Genomic DNA, 11,809 nt, shown 5'->3' with positions numbered 1-11,809 from the left:
AAATATCTAGGTTTATGAAGCTGTAAATGTCATTAGGTATAGTTTGAGCGTTCGTGCAAGGATGAAAATACCCGTATGGATGGTACGGATACCACAAGAAAAGGTATTGGCTCTTTTCAGGTTTACTTGATACTTAGTGTCACAGATTCTTCCTTCTGTGAGTTGCAAACATCAAAAACAACGAGCATATACCTTATACCCGGTACTCAGTCAGAGTATACATATATGTATAGTATGTACATATTTATTAAGAGAAATAGCATACAAAGGATATAAAAAATGGGACTATCGAAAAGTGTCATAATCTCTAATGAATCCTAAAGTTAAGGGTGTACACTTTGACAGCGCCGTCGTAAAAAGGGAATCGTGTGCACACATACAGTTAAATTTCAGCCTCATGCTTAGAACGAGGGAGTGGCTGCTTTTGAGCGCTCTCTCTCTGGATTTTGAACAGAATTTCAAGAGTGCCTGGAGGCAGTTAAAAAGACAGGCAGAAAAAATGTATGGGCGTAAATCATCTTACTATTATATGTTCTTTATCGCTGTTCGCAAAAGGGACGAATTAATTGGTTGGTAAATGTCGGGAGAGGGGATCTCACAATTTTGCGGGAACTTGTCATGAGAAATGTGGAAAAAATAGAGAGAAAGAGAGGAACCATGAGCGATAGGTTTGTTCTAATGTTATTGTTGCATTCCGTTTATCCTCTTTCCACCTAATGACCTAATGATTTGATTATAGCTTTTAAATATTTCATCTGTTTCCATTTTAAGCAACTGTCTTTTATTTCGCTATATCTGGCTCTAACTCTCTTTGACCAGCTGTTGTATCTCGCTTCTCTCCGTCAGGTGACGCAAACTGCACGAGAAAGAGTGTGTGTGTGAGGGAGATAGAGAAAGAGAGAGAGAAAGAGCGAGAGAGTGAGTTTAGTTCCATTTGTTTCTTCTGGCTATAAAATGGGTAAGATCTGATCCAGATTAGGAATTTAGATATGGCCATTCTCTATGATTCTGCGTTTTCTGTTTTCTTGTATCTTTAAAATTGTGTATCTTCATATCGATCAAATATATGTATCGATCAAATGTACATATGTATATTTGTACAAATTTCTATGTATGAGCATTTCCGCTGAAAATTCCACCGAGACCAAATAATTAAAAGGACAAAACTAAATGAGCTAACATAACCATTTTCATTTAATTTTGTCCTGATATTATTTTCTAAATTGAATAAAACTTAACTTATTTAACCAATTGGCAATTGATTTTTGTTTGATTTGAACTCTCTAAAAATACTCTTTAATTTTATTGGGCGAGTAGAGGTCTTGACTCTCGTTGACTTAACAGTCAGGATGGCCGAGTGGTCTAAGGCGCTGCGTTCAGGTCGCAGTCTACTTCTGTAGGCGTGGGTTCGAATCCCACTTCTGACAAAAATTTTTTTGTATCACTTTTTACGCCCTTCCTGTAGGTTTTCGCCATATTTACATTTTAAAGCAGAAAAGGAAGCTTTATCGACCCAAACGCTTGCAGTTTTACTGTGTGTGTCTTTACAGAGGTTCTATAATTTTTATTAACGCTTCGAACTTAGCCGACTTTTTCTGATAGATTTGGGGCTTCTAAAATTTGTAATTAATTATGTTTTTATACCCGATACTCAAAAAGAGTATAGGGGTATATTAGATTTGTGGTGAAAGTGGATGAGTGTAACGTCGAAAAGTAAGTCCTGATCAAAATCAATATCCGAGTCGCTAGAGCCATGTCTGTCTGTCTGTTCGTCCGTCCTTTTTTTTTGACGCCTAGTTCCAGACTCCTGCGATATCGTACTGGAGTTTGTTTAAAATTTTGCCATGCCCCTTTCCGCAACCACAAGGGACGAAAATCTGTGGTATCCAGAGATCCAGGTATCTTCTAGACTGCACAAACGGAGCCTGATCGTATTATTATTACAGCCAGAATCATAAAACTAATATCATTCTCTCTCGCTCTGTCTCTCTCTAACACACACGTTTCATGGTCGGCTTTGCCTAGCGCTAAAAGTGAGTGCCTAAATCTCAGAGACTATAAGAGCTAGAGCAACCAAATTTGGTATCCACATTCCTGTGATGTCGAACATGGACAAGTGCATTTTAAAATTTTGCCCCACCCCTGTCCGCCACCGCAAAGGACGAAAATCTGTAGCATCCATAGATCTCAAAGTCTATTAGATTGTAAGACTGTTAGATCTCTGCGCCCACAAAGAACGAAAATCTATGACATCCACAATTTTGAAGATACGAGAAAAATTAAAATGCCATCTCTACCAGATTTCCGAATCCAGATCGAGTCATTACTATAACCAAAAGGAACAAATCAATTTGCTGGAGCTACGCAGCGACCGACGACATGTTTTGACTGATTTTCTGTCCATCTCGAACGCACTCTTCGTCGTTCGTTGTTACACGGCGTCTGGCGGAGGAGCGCCATACTGACTATGTGTCGGGTAAAAATGTAGAGTTGCGGTCGCAGCAGCAACCCACAACGTTCTCCCCCGTTGAGTATCGCGTATAAAAAATAATATAGATAATTTATTGTGTAAATACTCAAAAGAAACGAGCATTAATCCCCTTTTAAAATAAATTAAACGCTTTAGAATATTCCGTGCCGTTTCGCAGATTTAGGCATTTTACTAGATTAATCAAGGTCGATTTTTATTTCGCGAACGCTCGCGACCACTTGTTTATGGCTATCATTATGAAAGCTTAATGTCGATAAACGCCATCTTTTGTACTAAACACAGTGCTAACAATATGCTATCGAATCGGTTAAAAAACGTGGGGTATATTTTTGTTTTCTATCTTTGTTGTGCATCAAAAGCGTACGAAAGTACGTTCGCGACAAGTGGAAATGGCCATATAATACATGCATCAAGAATCTTTTTCTGAGTATATTATTACCCTTCGCAACACATAAGTAGTTACATACATATGTACGTATACGGTTTCACCCAATATCCCCAACTTGCTGGTGTTTTGGTAGGGGTCCTGTCTTGCTTTGCAACACCTTATCGATTTTTTCTTCACTGTTTTATTGTTTTTAACGCCGCTTTTCAACTTTAATGTTCTTTTATATCATGCAAATCCGTATAGAAAACAAAATTGGTTTGTCCTGGAATCTTGCGTGGCGTGAGTGCTTCCTTGCCTCCTGTTGATGCTCTCATGGTGTCTTCCGACTGAGCTCAAGTGCGGTACTGCAATAGAGTACACTCGCAAGTACAAATATGTAAATATTTAAATTTCCTTGTTTCTTCATTTTCCCTTTTATGAAAGATTTTACAATAATTCTTAGCGGCACACTCGTTCAAAGTCATTCCGTCCTCATTGTGGAAATGTTTAAGGAAAGTTCTCATATCATTATTGGAATACTGTGTGTTTCCATTACAAAATCCAGAATACAATTTTGTATGCCCTTGTTTGTAAGCGATAATTTCAGGTGAAATTGGATGAGAATTGGGATATCATGGGATGTTACGCGCTTACAACGAGATCTAACCAACACCAAAATTGTATTTATTAAAAATTGTATATGTGTTTCTACAGAATTCATACAGATTTCTACACAAGACCACCAGAATGGATGTGATTTCATCAGTCACTTAAACCCAGGGTGCCCAGCTGTGTTCGACCAGAGCAGCGAGTCATGGATAGATTTGGCGTAGGCCAGGTGATTATTGAATAAGCTTCTTCACAACCTACAGTGCTCGATGGAATCAGCATTGGCGTATTCGTCAGAGCGTACAAGACAGTACATTGGAGCTCCGGCTAATGAAAGGGGATGATGCTTCAGTAATAATTCGCCACAGAGGCGCAGACGTCAGACGAATCAATATGGCGACACTCGGTGCATTTTGATTTGGTCCTATCTTCTATAGCAACCATAGCACTTGTTTCTGTTACTGCACCTGCACCTGAGAGATAGATGTCCTGCTGCTTCTGCTGTTTAGCCTCATCCCCAAGAGCTGATTCACCACCACTGTGCAAGACATCGTATACATTCTCCTGTGTGACTTTCACATTATAAATTCTCGCCCGATAGTTGGTTCCTGTCTATTCGCGCTAGGAAAGCTCTTCCCAAGCCAGAGATTCCTTATTTAAATTTAATAATAAATACTTTCTTAAAATATTGGGGTATATTAGATTTGTGGTAAAAGTGGATGTGTGTAACGTCCAGAAGGAATCGGTTTCGACCCCATAAAGTATAAATATTCTTGATCAGCATCAATAGCCGAGTTGATTGTCCGTCCGTCCGTCTGTCCGTCTGTCTGTCCCCTTCAGCGCCTAGTGCTCAAAGACTATAAGAGCTAGAGCAACGATGTTTTGGATCCAGACTTCTGTGATATGTCACTGCTACAAAAATATTTCAAAACTTCGCCCCGTCCACTTCTGCCCCCACAAATGACGAAAATCTGTGGCATCTACATTTTTAAAGATACGATAAAACCAAAACCACAGAATTGTAGAGGGTGACTATATGTTCTAGAATGTAAAATCTCAACCAGATCGTATAATTATTATAGCCAGAATCAATAAAACAATTTCATTCTTTCTCGCGCTGTCTCTCTCTAAAACACAGGTTTCATGGTCGGTTTTGCCAATTGCAAAATATGAGTTCAAGGATCTCAGAACCCATAAGAGCTAGAGCAACCAAATTTGGTTTCCGCACTCCTGTGATATCCGACCTTGACCGTTTTGTGTCAAAATTTCGCCGAACCTCCTTCCGCCCCCGCAAAGGACGAAAATCTGGGGCATCCAAAAATCTCAGAGACTATTAATGCTAGAGTAACCAAATTTAGTATCCGCACTTCTGTTAGATCTCACTATAAAATCTTTATCTCAAAATTTCGCCCCACCCCCTTCCGCCCACACAAAGAACGCAAATCTGTTGCATCCACAATATTGCAGATTTGAGAAAACTAAAAACGCAGAATCATAGATAATGACCATATCTATTAGATTGCTGAATCTGGATCAGATCAGATCATTTTTATAGCCAAAAGGAACAAATCAATTTGCAGTGGCTACGCAGCGCCCGACGTCACGCTCAGACTGACTTTCTGTCTCTCTCGCACTCTTTGTCGTGTCGTTTAATATTAGCGGCGTCTGCCGGAGGAGAGCCGTACTGCCTTAGTATCGGGTATAACTGTAGAGTTGCGGTGTCCGCAGCAACTCACAACGTTCCCTCTCGTTTTTTGAGTAGTTGTGAAAAAAACAACATTTCAATGATTTCAACTTTTTATTTTTAAAGGAGTATGCCAAGTATGACCTGACCTGACGTTACGGTAAGAGAAGATTCTTTTAGTTATTAGACGACACTTCGATATTTGTCATCGAACATCAAAAACAAAAAACATTCATAGAGACATTTCGACTAACTGCTACAAAATATTCATTATTTCCTATTACATACAATTCTTATATCAGTACGGTACTTGGGGTCATCGGATAATGTCGAACACACCAATTCGCCCGATACCCATTATGAAACCAATTTTTGCAGAGCCGCGAGCTACTCAGGGCCGCAATTTTCTCATAGAGAATAAAGTGAGCTTGCACTTGCTTGAGAAAACAACAAGTGAAAAACTAGCTGCCAAGGAACCAGTGCGTCCCAAGTGGATGCCAGCTATATGCCGCCAGGGTCCCAAGGCACTAGAATCGAAAGCAGGCAGACCCCCGGTATTGGTATCCAGAAGAAACAACCAGAAAGTCAGTCTGAAACGCAACAGCAACAGCAACAACTCGCATTCGCATCACCCATTGTGTGACCCCGTGCCAGAGTCTGACTTGGAAGACAGCAATTCTGTGTTGCACGACCCGTCGGAGGAAACACAGGAAGAGGTTGTGCAGTCGCCGGACACTTATTCCACGAGCACTGGCATACAAACGGATGATATCACCGATGTACTCTATCTCACAAATGCCCTTAAAAAGTAAGAACAGAAAGTAATATAGATTAAGGTATCATGTTTTGCTCTTTTAGATGCAGCTTTGATGGTATATCTATGCAGTCCAATCAGTACGATAATAACGAAGACGAGGATTTGCTGTCACTTCGCACAAACGGCAAACAGCACCGTCGCTTGGACATGAAAGAATTGAACACAATGCCCTTACCCGACGATGATCTCAAAACTGACGTATCTTCGAATGAGGAAGGTCTGCTCAGTGCCCACAGCCGCTTTACAGTGGCCACAAAGGCATCAAATGCTAGCACCAAGTCGATAACATCCAAATACCGCGAGCACAAGCTCGGATCACGCGACCAGTTGCGTCCTCCACGGTATCTAGAGAAGGAAAAGCGCGAAAAGGGCGCAGCTGCAGCCGCGACCAAGAAGCTTGACGATACACGTGCTCCGGACTGTCGCCGCGGTCACATGCCCATCACCGCACAGACTTTGTCGGTGCGCAGCCGCAACGCTGAAATCGGCAAAGGAGCTGGCCATCGTAAATGAATCTATAAGTTGTACTCGTAACCACCCAAAGCTAACTATATTGCAAATAAATATTCAGATTGCATTCGATTTATTTTGCTTCTCATTAATTGACTGCCAACGCTACGACCTTATTTTTGCTTATATTGATTTTTTTAAGATAGTTCAATATGCTATTGAGAGTTTTTATTGAGAGTCAATTTTCCCATAGGAGATAATAACAAAGGAAAACACTTGCCCACACCTTGAAACCAAGCTCGTGTCCGCGGGACTTTTTTTTGGCAGAACGACGGCCATTTGCTATTTACTTACAAGTAAGCGGTTGATAAATTCACAAATTATTAAATCATATTTTATTGCATTTCGTACCGTTAATTTCTTGAAATTGTATGCCTTATTGGGATAAAAGTATTTAGGTAGGTAACATACATTTATCTTATTTTTTGTCACAGTTTTTTGTTGCATTTGTTGTTTCTCCACACAGCATGCAGGTTTCGTCGACAACGAACTTGTTGATTTATTCATAACAGCCCGCTGTTAACGAAACCCGATTTCAATGTGGATTTTTCGCATAGATATTCGTAGATGGGGAGAAACCGCTTCGAAACCTCTAAGCCTACATAGACACTAATTAAACTGCCGTGACAGTTTTAGCTTTCATGTATAATACGAGTATTTTGTGCAACCTACGGGCTCGAGACCGGAGGTTTCTGTGGTGCAGCGTTCTATAACGCAGGCTATGGTTTTATGTTTGATACGATTTTCTTGGACATCTTGCCTGGGAGTATTTTCCGTCACAAAAGCAGATAAGAAAATAATGCATTTTTATAAACAAAAAATAAAGTGTCATATGAAGTCGGATATAGCGAAGAAAATGAATAAAACTGGATTGAAAATACATATATACGTACATCATACATATGTATTTGTATGGGTCGCAGCAATTACGGGGCGGTACGGTAGTCCAGGCGCTGCACTATGGTCCAGAAGTCGTTTTTTTTGGCATAAAGTCTAGTTTTAAAGCTAGAGCCTTGAAACTTTGCACAATTATTTTGAGTATTTTTATAAAATTTCGGTTTTTTTTTTGTTTTAGATTCGACCACGCCATCGACCCCCTTCCCCAGAGCACCTCAGATTTGTTTAACACAGAGCTCGAAATTAAAGCTAGAGCTTTTAAATTTTGTACCTATACTTGTATACTTGTACTTGTTCTTGTTTTTTTTTTTGCATAAAGTCGGAAGTTTAAATTACATACTTCAAATTTATTACATTTTGTTGTTAAATCATTATACATATATAATATCTTATTTCAAATTATCAATATTTATATATAAACTATGGAAATTTATTACACACTAATTTTCCATTACTTTATTATAGCTAGGATAAATGTCGCAGTTATGCCTTTTATTTAAAAGCCTAGTGTTTGTATACTGCTGTTTGTTGAGTGAATTTTCCAGGAGGTAAGCTAAAGCTTCATCTGGTGAAAGTGGAATGGGCTTTTGCAATTGAAGATGCTTTTTCGATTCAGTCGGGTATTCAGGTGTTCTAATTGTTTTTGTTACGACAAAAGCCACGTAGGTCTTGCGTTCTTTCTTAGCAGAAACTGCCGCAGCATGCATAAGAAGATTCGTGTTATTATTATTATCATTTGCAAGATCAGACGCCAGTTTCCTTTTTAATCTTGTCCCTGCATTTGTATAATGTAATGTTGGACGTCCCATTTTCTTTGGTGTCTTACAATTTTAATCAACAATAATTGTTATTTTAGAAGCCATCCATTTAGCATGGGTGGTCATAAACCGTTCCATCATTTTGTTGCACTTCAGAAGGTTTCTTTTAATGAAGGATTCAAAATTACTGATTTTTTTTATCTATTTCTCTTTTTTTTCATTTTCCAAATGGTTGTTATTGATTTTACTGTAAATCCAATGTGAGAAAGATTTTTTTTGTCGATTGTTGTTGCGCCAAATATCGATGAGATCGCTATGCAAAAACTCGAACTTTCCTGAATATTAACAAATTTAAAGAAAAGGGGCCAAAACGGGCCAAAGTTGTTACTTTCCAGTCAATTACAACATTTGTACGTACAAACTCACATAGTTAGTTTTTCTCAGCAGAACTCAGTTCATTTGTTATATTCAACGAAACACAGGGGACGCAGTTAAATTTTCTAAAAAAATTCACATAAATTGGACATTGCACAACACTTAAATCTTGGGACTACACATAAAATAACTAAATACATTAGATACTACATACCTTTATCTTCATTTTCCATTTTTAGCCGAATTTATTTGAGCAAATTTACTCGGTCGCCACGTAAAAATGTAAACAAGTAATTTGGCGCCAATTTTTTTTCCCACAATCACCTGATCGATTGTTCACTTTCAAAAGCTCGCCAAAATCTTCAGGGAAGCTAAATAATTCTTTTTTTTTCATTTTTAATATGTATGATGAATTTACTTTGAGAATTTGCAAGAAAAAACGTAATCCATTCACATACAAATTTCGACTTTATGCCAAAAAAAACGAATTCTGGACCATAGTGCGCTGCATTCATTCCTGTGCGAAAATACGTCACGCTTCACAACTCCTTCCATTTTTGATTTACTCATGATTTAATGCTCCAATGTCTGCATAAAAGTCAGTGGTCATCCGCAAAGGCAATATTGCTGAATATATTGTCCTTCCAATATTTAGACTGTGTAGAAAAATGTTTCTTGTCGGATATTCTCCTGTTTTCCGGTTTTCCTGAGAGTAAGAAAGTGAAAGCATGCGAATAAGATTTATTTTTATCCTCCACATATTTCAACAACACTTCTGATATGCAGCTACTCAACATACATACGAGTACATATGTATTGAAGTGCGCTTTTCAATGTATCTTCATAGTGTTATTTCGAAATATCGAATTTCTCTTTGAAGTAGTCAGGATGCACGCATCAGGCCACTGAGAAGCGTAGGCTGAAAGCAAAGATGATGATGAGTTTTGGATATTTTCAAATACTATGTAAGTACTATATAAATTTGCAAGAGTATTGAAATATGGATATTGTCGCTGGTTGAGAAACAGCGACAAAAACAAGAAAGTAAATAATTCACTTAAAATCAAATAAAATGTAATTTACTTTCAACGGAAGCAAAGTCTGTGCGCACAGTACGCGAGGGGTGGCACTTAAGCCGTCAGTCGTGGCACGGCCAGGCTTCTCTTCTGTCTGTTTTACTGCTTATAAAATGCAGACAGTTCATCCTGCGGGTAGAGGACAGGACAGCGTGAATCAAGCGACTAACAGCAAAACAGAGGGAAAAAAATCGAAAAAGGGAATTTGTTAAAAAGCGGAAGGAAGCTAACTTCGGAGGACCGAAGTTTATATGCCCTTAAATTTGCATCAACAATATATTTACATATGTACATATACATACATCTATATTTCGCCTGGGTCTTTGAACGATTCCTTATATGACTGAGATTATTGGAACTCATCTGCTCAGATATATGCATAATCTAACGGTTAAAAAAACAGTTCAGACTGTTTTCTGGCGAGGCCCACGTGTTTTGACTTCATGAAACCCTTCACTCAGTTTGTATACTCAGTATACGCACTCTATTGTCTCTATAGAGCAGTCAACGACTATTCCTATCTCCACAGCAACTGCAGGAACAATTATACAATACCCTCCTCAAGGGTATGACAATAACCTTAGCGATACATGAATTGATCAGTCATGGTATGTCAGAGATTTGTGCTTTCATAAGCTATATGTAAGTACCTACTATAAAGCCTGACTGCAAGACATCTACCAATTTATTTCCATATAACTGGTTTTGGGAAAAAGATAGTCATTTGTGATGTGTTGATTTCTAAGCCTTCTGAAACTGTGAGAATATACGAGTACAATATCAAAATTCAAATTTAATTCCTAGTATGTTTGGCATTAACATTCTAGCATCAGAGCTCACAGTATTCAGTACCGAATCACATCACTGACAAATCACAACAAAATCTTCACATACAATATCCAAAGAAACGAGAAGATAAACGCCAATAAGCCATCATGTGGTTGAGTTTGTAAGCATCAAATTGGCGAGTACATTTGTTGCAATTTGATCCACATTCATCGTCTTGTTCATAGGTTCACTAAGGTTATCTTTTCTGGCGCTCAGCAAAAACTACAGAAAAAACAAAATGAAAGACGATACAATCGACAGCTCCGAACCGCAGAGGTTAAAATCTCATTCCCAATAGTTTCAACAAATGCAGTTAAAATTGACAAACTGCAGAAGAAAAGTGGTCTATTGGAACTTTTCCATGAATGTGTTGAGACCAGACAGAAGGATAGCATTATAAATTTGACTAATCCGTCAATGATTCAGCTGATAGAAGCCATTCAAGCCGCAAATATTACGGGCCAACGTATTATACTTAGTGACGAAGACTGCACAGCAGATGATAGTAAGACCCAAATGGCCAAGCCGGAAGCTAACGTTGCTCAATCCGTGTTCAGAGCTAACATGATACGCTTCATTGTAAGTAGTGGGCTTAACATGTGCTAAGGGGAGCCCCTTTTACCACATTGGTTTTTATAGGAAACGGAAAATTCTCTGAAACCGGACACTGAAGCACAATTTTACAACTTCAGTGCCCCAGCTCGAGACTTGATCTGCCGTTCAGTCTCTGCTAATGACGTCCACAATGAACATTCGCGATTATATAACACGCCAGAGTTGTCCGTGATGAGGGTGCGCTCGGAGGATCGGCTGTTCTCTATCTGTGAAGTTGACAGTGATAACAGTGACAGTGACTGTGAGTCGTTGACTCAATCAGAGCGCAATCTGTTGGATACGGAGACTTCCAAAGTCGCCACCGCCATGGTGCTTGAGCGTCCTTCGACCATGATATCATCGGAGAAAAACTTGACAGTTTCTATTGACGGACTAGAAGGCAATCCTCCACAAAATGCGCTCCTATGTAATATGATTCATCTCGCTCACTTAGCTTTTGTGATTGCCTGTCTTCGCGGACTCTTGTAGTTAAATACCCTCACTGCTGGTTAACGCAATTTCCTATAGCTAAATTTTTTAAATTAGTTTTTCATGTAGTACGAAATTAAATATTTGGTAACTAAATTCTTAAAGTTTCTATTCCATGTAGGCAAAAATTCCATTGTTTTAAACCTGATTAAAGAATTTCGTAAGAAACAGATGTAATTTATTGGTCCAGTCAATTTTTAGACCCGTCTTGGAGAGGAGACCAACAAATTTATGTAATTGTGTGGACATACATACATATTTGCATAGGCAGGTGAGAACCCTACCTTTCTGTGCACTTCTGTACATTTTAAACT

General features: G+C 38.8%; 2 protein-coding genes, 1 long non-coding RNA gene and 1 other non-coding gene across 5 annotated transcripts; 3 read left to right on the top strand and 1 right to left on the bottom strand.

The window, feature by feature from the left end:
* Positions 1-1,343: 1,343 nt before the first annotated feature.
* Positions 1,344-1,427, top strand: TRNAL-CAG (transfer RNA leucine (anticodon CAG)). Its single transcript has one exon. It is a non-coding gene; the product is annotated as a tRNA-Leu (tRNA).
* A 3,908-nt stretch (positions 1,428-5,335) lies between these two features.
* On the top strand, positions 5,336-6,550 carry LOC6902067 (uncharacterized). The gene is made up of 2 exons (XM_002133564.3): positions 5,336-5,959; positions 6,010-6,550. Exons 1-2 carry the CDS (start codon positions 5,478-5,480, stop codon positions 6,479-6,481), a joined length of 954 nt encoding a protein of 317 aa, XP_002133600.2. The 5' UTR covers positions 5,336-5,477; the 3' UTR covers positions 6,482-6,550.
* A 1,020-nt stretch (positions 6,551-7,570) lies between these two features.
* LOC117185016 (uncharacterized) lies at positions 7,571-8,958 on the bottom strand. 2 transcript variants are annotated; one of them, XR_004470509.1, is made up of 3 exons: positions 8,723-8,958; positions 8,560-8,633; positions 7,571-8,468 (listed from the first exon to the last, which is right to left on the bottom strand). It is a non-coding gene; the product is annotated as an uncharacterized lncRNA (long non-coding RNA). The 2 variants fall into 2 exon arrangements; XR_004470508.1 differs by having other exon boundaries at positions 7,571-8,633.
* Positions 8,959-10,366: 1,408 nt separating this feature from the next.
* On the top strand, positions 10,367-11,591 carry LOC26532653 (uncharacterized). Its single transcript, XM_015185650.2, has 3 exons — positions 10,367-10,533; positions 10,598-10,991; positions 11,052-11,591. The coding sequence occupies exons 1-3, from the start codon at positions 10,520-10,522 to the stop codon at positions 11,493-11,495; spliced, it is 852 nt and encodes a 283-aa protein (XP_015041136.1). The 5' UTR covers positions 10,367-10,519; the 3' UTR covers positions 11,496-11,591.
* The last annotated feature ends 218 nt before the right edge of the window (positions 11,592-11,809 follow it).

The sequence above is a fragment of the Drosophila pseudoobscura genome, chromosome X (genome assembly GCF_009870125.1).
Source record: "Drosophila pseudoobscura strain MV-25-SWS-2005 chromosome X, UCI_Dpse_MV25, whole genome shotgun sequence".
NCBI lineage: Eukaryota > Metazoa > Arthropoda > Insecta > Diptera > Drosophilidae > Drosophila > Drosophila pseudoobscura.
This window is presented reverse-complemented; position numbering and strand designations above follow the sequence as displayed.